The 13,380-nt window shown below is 38.6% G+C and overlaps 2 protein-coding genes across 4 annotated transcripts in view; one reads left to right on the plus strand and one right to left on the minus strand.

Annotated features, from left to right (window-relative positions):
- Positions 1-1,101: 1,101 nt before the first annotated feature.
- LOC103155184 (transmembrane 6 superfamily member 2-like) lies at positions 1,102-9,497 on the minus strand. The gene is made up of 10 exons (XM_007576765.2): positions 9,331-9,497; positions 9,021-9,127; positions 7,163-7,266; positions 5,798-5,895; positions 5,552-5,655; positions 4,187-4,269; positions 3,652-3,776; positions 2,752-2,853; positions 1,581-1,673; positions 1,102-1,489 (listed from the first exon to the last, which is right to left on the minus strand). The coding sequence occupies exons 2-10, from the start codon at positions 9,098-9,100 to the stop codon at positions 1,121-1,123; spliced, it is 1,158 nt and encodes a 385-aa protein (XP_007576827.2). The 5' UTR covers positions 9,101-9,127; positions 9,331-9,497; the 3' UTR covers positions 1,102-1,120.
- A 2,947-nt stretch (positions 9,498-12,444) lies between these two features.
- sbno2b (strawberry notch homolog 2b) overlaps positions 12,445-13,380 on the plus strand; it is a 68,536-nt gene continuing 67,600 nt past the window's right edge. For all 3 annotated transcript variants that reach the window (XM_007576729.2, XM_007576728.2, XM_007576727.2), the window contains exon 1: positions 12,445-12,625. The gene's annotated coding sequence lies outside the window, so the exon portion shown is untranslated. The remainder of the gene's footprint in view (positions 12,626-13,380) is intronic.

Consider the following 13,380-nt stretch of genomic DNA (forward strand, 5'->3'; position numbering starts at 1 on the left):
GCAAATACAAAACAACAATATTCAGTGTCAAAACAACAATATTCAGTGTCAAAACAACAATATTCAGTGTCAAAACAACAATATTCAGTGTCAAAACAACAATATTCAGTGTCAAAACAACAATATTCACATAAACAGTTATGAGGATCTTTAGCAATGGAATATTGTTAATCTGACGACCAACAGATTAGTTGGTCATCTTCAGGTACCAACTAATCTGGATTTACTCAAAATTAAGGTACATGTAAGATATTAACTACTAAGAGTCTTTAAAGAGAACCTCAGTTTAAAATTTCTGAACTATCTTTGAAGTATAAAGTAAATAACTTTCAGGGTATCGACAGTAACATGCAGGCGATTGACAGATTGTAATCTTTGACATCACTTCAGCCCTATTCAGGATGTAACATTGTGTCCTCAAATTTAATTTATCAAGTATAGAGTTCAAAAACATGACAAAGAACAATCGGAAGTGAGATAAAATGACCAAATGGGAACACTGATCATCATCTTGGAAGCGATCATAAAGTCAGTGCAGCGGTATCTTTTGTTCCTTCTCCAGCTCTCCACTCTCCGAAACCCCCAGTCTGCAAACTCAGCAGAAATGACTCCTTCTGTGCAAGGGTCACTGCAGAAACTTTCTTAACCTTCAGTCAAAAACGTCTGGCGCATGAAAGCCACTTTGCCACTTTATAAAAACCCCCCAAATTACAGCAGTAAATGGTTTCTTTTCATTGCCGGCCTGAGGTCCAGATGAATTCTAATGAGTTCAGCTCAAAGCCTAAAAGCCAATCATGTATGCCCTTCAGTCTTTTGTTGAAATGTCTTTGTTATTGCAGCCACGTTAATCTATTAAATATCCTTCATCATCGGTGAATGCAGCGGCTGGCGGGTTTTGAAGAAGTTTAACAATGTGCAACAAGCCTAACTTCATTTTGTTTCTTTCATCCTTTAAATACAATTATAAATCAGGCGCTGATGATTTAGGCACGCAGATCTGCAAACACAGATAACCAAGACATAATTTCACTTGCTGAACACACACACACACACACACACACACACACACCATTCTCCCACCCAGGGAGATGTTGATGGGAGGCTTTGGAAAGGGGGGGGATTAGCTTATCAAGTCCCCGCCGTGCGGTTTGATCAATGATTGCAATTGTGCCCGAACTGCAGCTGCAGCAATGTCTTTGGATAACCTATTGACAAAACAACGCTCGCTAAACAAAACAAACAGAACCCAAATGAGCGAGGGGTCAGAGGAAGAAAAGCAAGCCCGAAAGGGGACCAACTGCCAGTCAGAGTATAATCTGTTATCCATCTTAAGTAAATGAAAGAGCGACAATGATGCGTTGGCCTTTGGACCCTTCTTCATCTGGGCTTTAATGATGAAAAATGGCCTCGTGTTCAGGTGCCAGCTCAGCCAGCAGATGGGATCGGGGCGAGTTTCCAGCATGCTCAGAGTGAAACCTATGAAAAAGGCCTTTCATGTGGCTCGTTGCGCGAAACAGGACAGAGAAGAGACTTCAGACACTACAGCAGCAGCATGGGGAGGCTGAGAGAAAAATACCCACCATCACCTTGGGATAGCCCACGGGATCCTTCAGGTAGGGTTCGTACTGACTCAGGTACACAGAGCAGGCTTCAAGTGGGGAGTCCAGAGCCACCTGCAGGTAGACAATGTAATTACAGTGTCAATAAGAATAAGAATAAGAATAATTAAAAAAAAAAAAACACCAAAAATCTGCATCTACTGGAGCGTAACTTTTAATGGATTCTTTATCTTGTCACAACAGATGTCTTGATATATGTAATTATCAACTATGTAAACTAAATTTTAGAGTAACACACTGTATGAGTAATAAAACTTCCATTTTGGTAAATCATGCAGTTATTGGTGTGAGACAAAAAAAAAAGTCAGTTTTCATGCGTTTATACACAGATATATTGACAGCAAAAAGCTTTTGCGAATAAGATGGAGTGACGTTCAGTTTTACAGTACAAATATTTATTACAAAGCATGTGCAGTCTCTCTTCTATTCTTTTAGAAAGCCCATAATATATTGATTAAAATATAATTTCACATATTGACATTTTTTCATTTTAAAGCTAGGGTATGTGACTTTTATAAAATAAAACATGTGTTTAAAACATTTGTTAAAACTGTCACTGTGTCGTGGCGATATTGAATGAGGCAGATCATCAGTGAAAAAATTGAGCTCTTCTGCCATCTCCCAGTGCTCCCAGTGCTAAGTACAGAAATACACAGTTCGGTCAGAAACAACGAATCAGAACCAGGAAGAGGGTTTTGGGCATAGTTAATCATCTTCCCCTTTGCTCTCTGCTATGCTACAGTTGGTTCCCATCAGCAGAGCCTGACAAGAATGCTAATGCTAGTTAGCATGGGCACCGATGATACCACATTTAAGTTTTCTTGGAACGGTAAGTTGTTTCTGCGCTGTTTGCACATTGAGCGAGCGTGATTGACAGCGCTAAAACCTTCCTCCTGGCTCTGATTGGTTGTTTTTGACCAGGAGCTATGTTTTTTTTTTTTAATTATTATTTCAAATAGCAATAGTAGCACTAGGAGGAGGTGGAGGAGGTAGATCTTTTTTTTTTTTTGTTCATTTGTGTAAGTAGTTACATTGTCTCTCTGTAAATGCTAACCCAATTTGAAAACTGTCTGACTTCCAAAATTCTTCCTTGAACTCTGGTAATAGCAGTAAGTAAGTGTGACGTACTCACCAAGCCTCTGAGGACGGTGAAAGCCATGGCAGCCAACAGGAGCACCACCAGGATCAGGTCCAAGGGACGCCAGATTAGCTTCATGGTCTGAACGTGTTGGGCCTATGAGCAGGCGTGAAACAAGGGCAGAGCACAGAGCGGCTTAGCCCTGGCTGATGTTTGGTCATACTTTCAACTTTACATGCAACATTTTACCACTCAAGCGTAAAAGTTTACTCTTTAAATCTGAAGCTGAATTGGATCCAGTGACATGACAACGGACCAGAACATTCCAGTAAATGCACGCTTGTGCTTTGGATTTATTTCAGACAGGCTGTTCATGCAAGAAGTTCATCAAATATTTCATAGATGAAAGTGAGGATTCAACAAAAAGCATCTCACCGCAGCTATTGCTGACAAAACACGAGCTTTTACAGAGTAATGTGTTCAAAGTTATTTTTTACAGTCGGAATGCAGTTTTGTTGATATCCTTTGGTTAATAGAGTAAAAAAGCTGGTTGATCATTGGCATTAACCAGCAATTAAAACTATTAAACTTCTACTTCCAAAGATAAATAAATAAAAAAAATAAGATTAGACATTAATACTTGAACACTTGTTTTGGGTAAAAGTGAATATTTAAAAGGGCGTCTTCACTTATTAACAAGACTGCTAACATCTCACACCAACTCAACTCTCAGTTTTCAGATTCAAGTCAAGTCAATGCGATGTGAATTCACGCTATCACGTTGCCACTGTGTGTATAAAATACAGCAACTGACTTATCATACTGCGGGCATGAGTCCCCATCACAGAGAAAGGACGGCAAAGTTTATCAGGCTGATCAAACAGCATAAACACTGTATCTATAAAGCTCTTCAGAATCACATCGAAGGTCAAATCACTAATGCATCAGACTCACATTGTATCCACCGATAAGCGGCCTGTCCTTGGGCCGAGTGAACAGGGTGACGGCTCCCAGCACGGGCATCAAAAGAAAGAGAAAATTGAGCCAGAAGGCTGGACGAACCTCCGACCCGTATTTACCTGCCAGAAGCACACATCTATCAGCTTGTACTTAGCATTTCAAAGGCTGCAAACATATCCACGTAGCCCAATTATTGAACTTCCTGATAAAGATAAAAACTAAAAAAATAAAAAAAATCTCTCAAACATGCGGCGCAGCCTGCCTTGGATTGCACAACAGACCGCAGAGCACATTGCCAGCAGAGGAGTTTGATCTTGTGACACTTGTGCATATGCAGTTAGAAATGCCAAGAACAGATGCTTCAAGCTGGTTTCGTGCTTTGTTCTGCGGGATGCGGCGGCGGCGGCGGCATGCTTGCCCGTGCTTTGTTTTGCCGCCTGAACTGTGACGCTGATGGTACATGGCGGGGCAGATGTTTGCTTGATTAAAGCTGGGGCTGGTGGGAGACAGGATAGAATATTAGCCTCACCTGCCACTATCCCGGTAATAAACACACTCATGTTAGCACACAAGGAGCCGGCCCAGAACAGGCCCAGGGTACGATAGGCTCTCCTGTGGAAGAAACAAACAAACAAACAAACAAAACAAAAAAAAAGATGCATGCTTTTTAATGATCTTCAATTATATTTACAGAAACAATTTAAAAGACTGAAGGCGGCGCTTTGCTAAACTGAATTCAACATGTGGCTTGAATGTATTACAAGGCCTCATTTTACAATTTAAGGCTATATAATCAGTTTTCAGATCCAGTTACGGTAATTATCTACAATGAATCAAACTGTGTCGAACTTGCAGATAATAACAAAGATTTTCGACAAAGTTTTCAGACAAGCTCGATAAAGCTAGCTCACCATTTGTTGTCTCTTTTGGCAACAAGCAGCCATTTATGTATACACTGGCCTAGAAAAGCATTGCTTCCTCTTTTTCAAATGTTTTTGTCATGTCACACTGGCAAACATCAGCTAATTTTATTAAGATTTTATGATTTCACAGTAAGCAGAGCATTATTGTGAAGTGAAAGGAATAGAAGGTATTATTTTTAACTTTTTTCTTTAATCTGATATCCTTAAACAAAATCCTGCACAGCAAATTAGTTTCAGGAGACCATAATGGACCAAAACCATAAGAACAAAACTGAACTCTGGGGAATACAGCCAAGATTTTGTTTGGCAGAAAACTGTCACTGTACAACCCCAAGAACACATAGTGAAACACGTGGATGGCAGCATTATGACATGAGGATACTTTTCTTTGGCATGGATGGGAAAAGCGGTGAGAGTTTATGGAAAAATACATGTAATTCTGAAAGAAAACCTTAGACAGGCTCCAAAAGACTGGAGTGAATGTCGCCGTTCCTGTAGAACAACAACCCCATAAACATACAGACAAACCCGTGGATATATTTAAAAATCAATGTCAACAGATGATTTCCATCATATCCAACTGAGCTTGAGGTATTTTGGAAAAAAAGAATGGGTAAATATTTCCGCTTCTAGATGTGCAAGGCTTGTAGAAACACTCTACAACTCTAAAAGGCATACAAATAACTGACTCAGAGGGTCTGAATATAATGTTCACTGCACTTGTTAGATTTTGATTTCAACAAATATGTCAGAAACCTTGCATCATTTCCCTCTCACTTTACAAACGTGCACCACTCTGTGTTGGTCCGTCACATAAAATTCCAACTGAAAAAACAGAAGTTCGTGATTGTAACCTGGTAAAACATGAAAAAAAAGTGTGTGATTGCTTTAGCAAGACGGTGTTTTGTTGTGAGGACAGGCAAAGATAAAGTGGACACAACTTGACTTGAGCTGCATTCACGAGCGCCCACCTGTCTGTTATCCTGCTGATCATCATCAGGTAGAGGATAAAGTGTGCTATTCCGTCCCAGTAACACATCATGATGGCATATGAAGTCCCCAGATATGGCTCACCCTAAAACATTAATGAATATCATGGCTTAAAAATCCTTGTAAATAAATACCTAACATGGATTTCTGCTCTTTTTTTTAATTAAATTATTTCTGGTATTGGTGTTGTTTTATGCGATTATTAACAGTAAGAAAATTCAACTTACTGTCTTCTGGTAGAAATCCATAAAGCCAGAAATTATGCCGTCATATTCCAAGGCACTGGTCAGGTCAATGACACATGTAAAACAAAACTCTGCAAAAACTGCGTTGGAAAAAGAATATTAGTTAAAGTTCCAATTCTGTTGGGGGGAAAAAAAAGACAATTATTCTTTAAAAAAAAAAAATTTTATTCATGTTTACCACTGGGAATCAGAAAAAAAAACTATTCAGACCATCAACCTTTATCCAGCTTTTCTGTGAGCTGCTTTTGAGCTCTGAAATGTTTGCCTTCAACCAGCAAGCCATTGATTTATAGAAGAGTGTGGGGAGGTAAATTAAGTCTTGAGTGAAATGGTAGGCTGGGGGCATGTTTTAATCACACTGAGAAGCCTAGCCTCAGGTTTAACACCCAGCAGAGCTGAAAGGCCTTGTCCTGCAGGCAGAATCTAATAGAGGAGGCAACATTAAACTGTGTTACAATTCAGCTAAAGCCCTCACACCATAATCTCTGAAAAGGTAATCATTTTAAGTGCTATTTTGTATCACCTGCTTTTTTTTTTTATTTTCTTTCTTCGCATGTAAAAAATAAAAATGTAAAAAATAGTTCATATTCTGTGAACGCCGCATGTTACGAAGCAGCTCTGGGATGCCACGTTGGGCTATTATGACACATTGAAGACGCGTGCCGACTGAGATGTTGACAGCCACAATAATGTGGGCTGGACCGAGTGTATTAAATATCAGAAGTAAACAGCATGATGTCCCCCTAGGTCCCCCTGGTTTTAATTATAAATGGCTGCTGCAGCCACTCTATTCTGTGTCCCTGCAGGACCAGAAAGTAAGAAAAACGTACCAAGAGAAACCTCAGATATGTGTAGCTCTTTTATCAGCATTCTCGCTTTTATCACTTCAAATTCTTTGACATTTGTAGCTGTATCTTCAATATTTTTAAACCCTTTTGCTGAATGTGGAATCAGTTTGTGTTATATACGTGTTTAGAAACAGCTTCTCACTTTCCACATGCACGGTCATATGGGGACAAAATCTTAACACAATGGCTAAAGACTCCCAGTCTGTGGAGGAGGGGGAGGGGGGGATTGAACCAGTCATGCCATAGAAAAGTCTGATTAGACTTTGCTCTGATCCTGATCAGTATAAGCAGCTTTGAACATATCAAGCAAGATCATATTGGGTAAAATTCTTGTTTTTCACTCTGATATAGTGAGCAGTGGGTGAAGCTTCTGGAAATCCTTGAGTTCAGCTCGGTACCGAAGTGTGGAGGGTATTTAAGGTGTTCAAATCCGGAGAATTTCGAAACCCTATGTATGTGCGCAAGTGGGTTGAGAAGTGCACATGGTTGCGTTGATTACCAAAGAATAAGAAGTCTTTAGGTGGGTTGCCACGAGTGATGAGGTAGTAGAAGAGAAACACAATTACCAGCACAGCGACACCGGTCTCCAGGATCACATAAGGCCTGTGGGGGGAAAAAAACACGTGACTGGAAGTACAGCGATTCCACCATCACAGCACAATTTCTCTTCCTCGTTCTTTTTGACTGAACAGTTTCTTCCAGGGGGGGAATTGTGCTGATCTTCTCTGCGAAGCTAAATTACCGACTCGCAGGAGGCCAGATTGCACAACGTACATGCTGAGATTTGAGAGAAATACCTGGTTGTTTGGTTTTCTTTTCACGATTATCTTATTTTGCTTTGTCATGCAGTAGAATGATAGTCAAAACATCAAGCACATTTACATTTCAGCTTAAGGTGCATATAGCTTTAAACCCAAATATCTTTTGTTTTTTTTTTAGCTTTATAACTTTTTAAAAGAAGAGAGCAAGGAAGAAGATCCATAATGCTAATAAAAAGCTTTTTTTTTTGCACATGCAGCAGTTTCAGAGCTTTAAAATGCCTGTGCCGTGTTTCTTATAAATATTTATGCTCAGACGAAATATTCCCTATCTATTGTTTCAAAACTACATCATGTTAATTAGTCACATCGATCTGAAAACGTATCGCCTCTGCAACGCGGTTGCCTAATGTTGCGCTAAACCAGAATTACAAGTTTGACTGTAATCATAAAGGAGCCATTTAAAAAAAAAAAAAAAAAAAAGCTTTAATCAATCATAAGCATCAAGGAGAGGAAACACTGAGGTAAGGCTATATGTAAGTTCAACACGGCTCTCAGTGTTTACTGGTCAAACGTGCCACTGGAAAAGATTAATGTGGCCGAGATATCTCCAGGCAAGCAGAACAACAACCACAGGGAAACTCTCCACGTCTGCTCGCAGAAGGAAAACAAATGGCTCCCGCGTGGAAGGCGGGCCTCCCCGACTCGACTCGACTGTACGGGAAGATTTATGCACACTATATTGTTTGTTTGCAGAGTGTAAGAGCACAAGGCATATGGCCTGTCAAGAGCAATTCATCAAATTCTTCTGTGCAGTCTGAATTGACTGTCATCACACACACACACTTGAAAAAAATAATAAGGAAAAGAAAAAAACAGAACCAGCTGAAATATTCACCTAAGAGGTGCATAAGAGTCCTCGGAGATAAGAGATGCATTGGGAAAAACACAGAGGAGTGGACACCAACTAGGGCTTTGTTTATGTAAAGTTAAGGTTTGCAGTGAGCAACCGTGAAAATCTGCGAATGCTATGCAGCTTTTATCCAATGAATTGACAGGAACATGTGACCAGTAAGTGAGAGAATTATTCCTTGCAGCTGAAAGAAGTAATTATGTTCAAGATGATATCAGAATGTCTCCACAGGTTCAGCTTGCTGTTTTCTATTGTGACATTTTTTGCTTTCCTACCCCCCTGAGAAAGTCAGATTTCTTTTTATTTTGGAAGGGCAATTAAAATAGTCTAAAGAAAGCAGTAATTATATGATGTATTGCTTAGTTGCAGCTGATAAAAGGCAACTGTGAGCTTGCAGAGTCCTCTACTGGCGGTAAAGTTCATATTATCACACGGCAGAGGAAGGATTACAATATTTTATGCTGTTCTCCAAGAAAAATATTTTAACTTACTGCATATTATCAGCTGTTTAAATCATTAATAAATACAAGTATTGTGAGCACATTTTTAAAAAAAATAATTTAAACTTCCCACTTTGTGTTACAATAAATTTTTGATATGCAAAACTCTTTGATTAACTGTGTATTGAAGCAAAAACAAACAAAAAAAAGAAAAGAAAAAAGATCACTAAACATATTATTACTTACTCTTGAAACTCAGGGGTGGTGTTCATTGCATAAAGAACACCAAGGGCAGAAAACGAAAATAAAAACACTAAAGTCTCCATTTCTTCAAGTGGTTATTGGTCCCCTCCCTGCAGAATACGGAGAAAAGTTGAACATAAAGGCTGATTATATTACGCCTGTTGAACCAATATCAAATCATTGATCTGTTTCTAGAAACTAATATTCATCAAGTGTGCTATATTTGAAAAAAAAAAAAGATATCTAAATAATTTATCATGTATTAAGGTAAAAAAAAAAAAAGATTTACAACAGAAACAGCGCAGACTCTTACCTTCTGGCTACCCTTTTGGTGGATTAATCGAACTACAGCTGGACGGAGGCGCACAAGGATTTTTCTTTGGAAAAGAACGAAGTGGGCAACAAAGAGACCCTTGAGTCAAACTTATGCAATCTGAGTGTGAGCAGATTTACCTAAGACGTATTAGAGGATTTTAAGTTACACTCATTCCTGTGTTGTGCTGCAATTAGTGCTGTGTTTGAAATAAAAAAAAAAAATTTAGTTTGAGTTAATGCTCCCAAAGGAATTTACAGACTCAACTCTACAGTTCTACCTTATATAGTAAACATAGTGCTTCCTCCTTAGCAGCTTTGCTCTTGTTGTTCCATAAGTGAGCTTTTTATTGTGTTCAAATACCTGCTGGAATGCGTTATGTGTTTTCCTGTGACATGAGTTTATTGGGTTTCCTCTCTCCCTCTGAATGTGTGCTGCTCTATCTGGCATCATCTGTTTTATTTGTCTGTTTCCCCAGAAGAACCGCAAACGGAGATAAAAAAAAAAAACAGAATGCATCAAAAACACTGACGACGTAACCACATTAAAAACAACAAAATTTTAAAGTACTAAAATGTAACCAAGTATTAAGCTAAGAAATGATAAAGTAATCTCTGACCTCTAAGGGACCAAGACTGACCAGTAAACGGTCAAAGCAGAACAGGATCTTGTAAGTCCTGCAAAATAAGCAATCGGGCAATGAACCTGGCTTGTTCGTCCAGCGCAGGTGATTTATTGGATTCAGATGTGGGTTATCTGTTGACCAAATCAGCATTTTGTTGTGCTCCTCCAACCAATCTTGGACCATGTTTTCTTACTTTGAGGCGGGGTGCAGTATCCTGCTGAAAGAGGCCACAGACATTAGAGAATACCATTTACATGTAAAGGTGTAAAGATTCTGCAGCAATCCTTAGGTTGGAGACATAAATGGCATGTCCTGGTTTTTCCCAGCATCAAATTTCCCAAAGCATTATCCTCATTCTCCCACCTCTCCTTCTTCCCAAAATAAATTTTTGTGGCAAGTGTTGCGCAGATAAAAAAAACTCACAAAAAAGGCACCAACATGAGTTAAAAGGCAGGCCATCTCACCAGGCCATCTCACCTCCATCTACTGCTCAGTTGTGCTGTTGCTCTCATAAACATTTCTAGTGTTTTCATTGATTGCCATACCATTCGTCTTTCATAGAATCACTTTTGATAGACAATGACCACTGCAGACCATGGATACCAAACAAAAGATTTAGCTTCGGAGACTTTCTGAAGGGAAATGCAAAATGATGCCCTTACTAAAATCTGCCCAATCATTCTGTCCGACCCACTGAAACGGAACCGTGTTTGGGGTAATTATGCCCTTTCTGCTCAGGATATTTAAAGCAAGAAACTCGCTCACAGTGACTGACAATAACTAAAAGTTGAATACCAAAAAAAAAAAAAAAAGAAGCAATAGTAATGTTTGCCTTCATGCGCCCTTGTTTTGCACTTTGTGAATGCGATGTATTTACAGAAACTCTCCAGCAGGGTGTGCCAAATGCTAAAAAAAAATCCACATTGTTTTATCTGCACTTCTTATGCAAACAAACACACTGGTTAGCATATTATGTTTGTCGAAAAAATGTGTTATTTGTAGACAGATGCATGTTTTATCCTCTCTTTTGTTTAAGTCTGACGTGTATAACATAGGTAGACGAATTACCAAACCACTGCGAAAATGGATTTATTCTGCTTTTACTTTCTCTTTCATTAAACGTAGCCTTGTTGACAGTTGACACTTGAAAAATGATGAAGTATCAGAGAGTATAAGAACAACCTTGTGAGCGTCTTTCATCGTGGAAACACCACCCTCCGCTTTCACAATCACTCTCCTTTGTTGGGAAAAGGGGAGACTGATATACCAGGAAAGAGGTGGCAGCGTATGTTTGCGGGAAGCCTTTGGAGCTCTTCCAGCTCTGTTGGTCAATATCACAAAATGGACTGATGAATGCCAAAATCAGACAATGAGCTTAAGATAAGAGAATTTTTTACTGCATTTAATATCAGAGATGACATGTGCTTTTATATATAATTACTTCTGCGGGGAACTTGATTGTTTATGTTGGCTAAAATAAATGGGAAGCAATAAAACAATGAGGCACTACAGAAGATGAACTATTCAACAATAGATGGATTGGTCACTTCTTTTTATGCTAAACCCCAATAATATTATAACCCCTTGCCTTGGATTGGATGATTTCTCTTTTTTTTAAATAAAAAAAGAAAGAAAACTCAACTATCATCTAGATATTAAATGAGCACGTTAAACTTTTGTTTTAATATTTGAGCTATAGCTGACAAGTTATGTGTGTGTGTGTGTGCTGAGGGGCTTCAATTGATGATAAACTTGTATAAAACAGTGATGCAGCAGTCTATCTTACTGAGGCTAACCAAATTTTAAATTTCTCTTTAGATGAATTTTGGAAATAAGATTTTTTTTTATTCCTAAAGTTTACTTTAAGTTTATTGTGTCTGTAGTTTTGTTGCACTTTTACTTTAATTATTATTTATTGTATTTTACTGCAGTCATAAACTTCAACACCAATTAAATAGGCATTATACATCTTGTTATTTCAGCTTTTTATATCTATTTAATTGCCCTCTGAAGAGTACAAAGCACAAAGGAGGTTTGTGCATTTACTTTATGTAAAGTAAATGTTCGGGAAGGATTGGTCTAGCCTTAAAGATAAGCTCGCAGTTAAACCTGTCTAAAATTGGTCATTACAGGCAACAGGAAGCTGAAACCTAATAATACACACATGAACGTGCCTCTTTTAGAGTTTCTTAATGTGATTTATTATAACTATCAATTAAGTGTTGCCGTGCAACTTAAAGAGATTTGAACATCATTAATCAGTAACTGTGTGTGCTGGTATACATTTGAAACTCATTATGAACATCACTATAACTATATTTATGACTATGGTATTATAATTTAATGTGCTGCATATGGTCATTGTTAAGTGTTAGGCTTGTTGTAAAGCAAATACTTTAGGCAGGTATGGTCCATTAATTGCTGCTGTGAACTATTTCTGGCCTGACTGTTTGGTGCTCTCGATCAACAAGCGGCTCTGCGCGTGACGACAGCGGCGGAAATATTTTCTCTCTATTCAAAATGGCACCGTCTCAATCAGGAAGTAAGGAAAACAACTAGGAAGACTAACTTGGATAAATATCCCGGTTTGAGCTACTTTGACCCGAGTGCTCGTTCAGAATCAGGCCATTGTCTTCGTGGATAAGACTAACTGCAAATAGCCCACTCACGGTAAGTCTCAGTCGAAGATATTTTTCAAAGACCAGCGACACATCGGCTTTAAAACGAGACGCATTCTAGGCAGCCTCTCCTAGGTGCGCACGTTTTTAACAACGGGTCACCCAGGGATTTAAGTAGTTTGTTTTAGTTCAGCGTTATTACGTTATATGGTGTTGGTCGACTTTGGCTAAGGTTCAGTCTATGAAAGTTTTGTATCAAATAAGCAAAACTGTGTATCTTATACATTTTTTATACAAGCGTATGCTTATAATAATACTATTACCCTATGTTATTATCCGATTTTAGCAACATAAATCAGCAGGCCTTGGGCACTGTCAAAAACACAAACTAAAGTTACGTTTAATCGCTTAACCTATTTTACTACAATTCTGCAAGAAAGTTAAGTATTTGTCACAGTTTTGCCGTACACAAAATGTTTAAAAAACCTTGTACATTTGAGCGCGGCTCCAACGATGTTACAAAACAAACATACCCAAAGTCTGAAAAAGGCTACGAGCGATGCTAACCTAGCTATCTCTATTATTTATCTAAAAAGTATTGCTTATTGCGGCAAACTGATATAGGATAATACCCCGCTTTGACCTCTTCGACTGTTGTTCAAGAAAACAATTTGTTTAACCAGTGGATGTTTTTAAGTCCCTTTGGTTGTTTTTGAACAGCTTGTTAATGCATCGTTAACCGTCCGGCAAGCTAACAGTAGTAGCAGTGTAACACTACGTAGAGCTCTGGCTGCTCTCCTTTGTGCT

Source organism: Poecilia formosa, unplaced genomic scaffold, assembly GCF_000485575.1.
Source record: "Poecilia formosa unplaced genomic scaffold, Poecilia_formosa-5.1.2 Scaffold415, whole genome shotgun sequence".
NCBI classification, from domain to species: Eukaryota; Metazoa; Chordata; class Actinopteri; order Cyprinodontiformes; family Poeciliidae; genus Poecilia; species Poecilia formosa.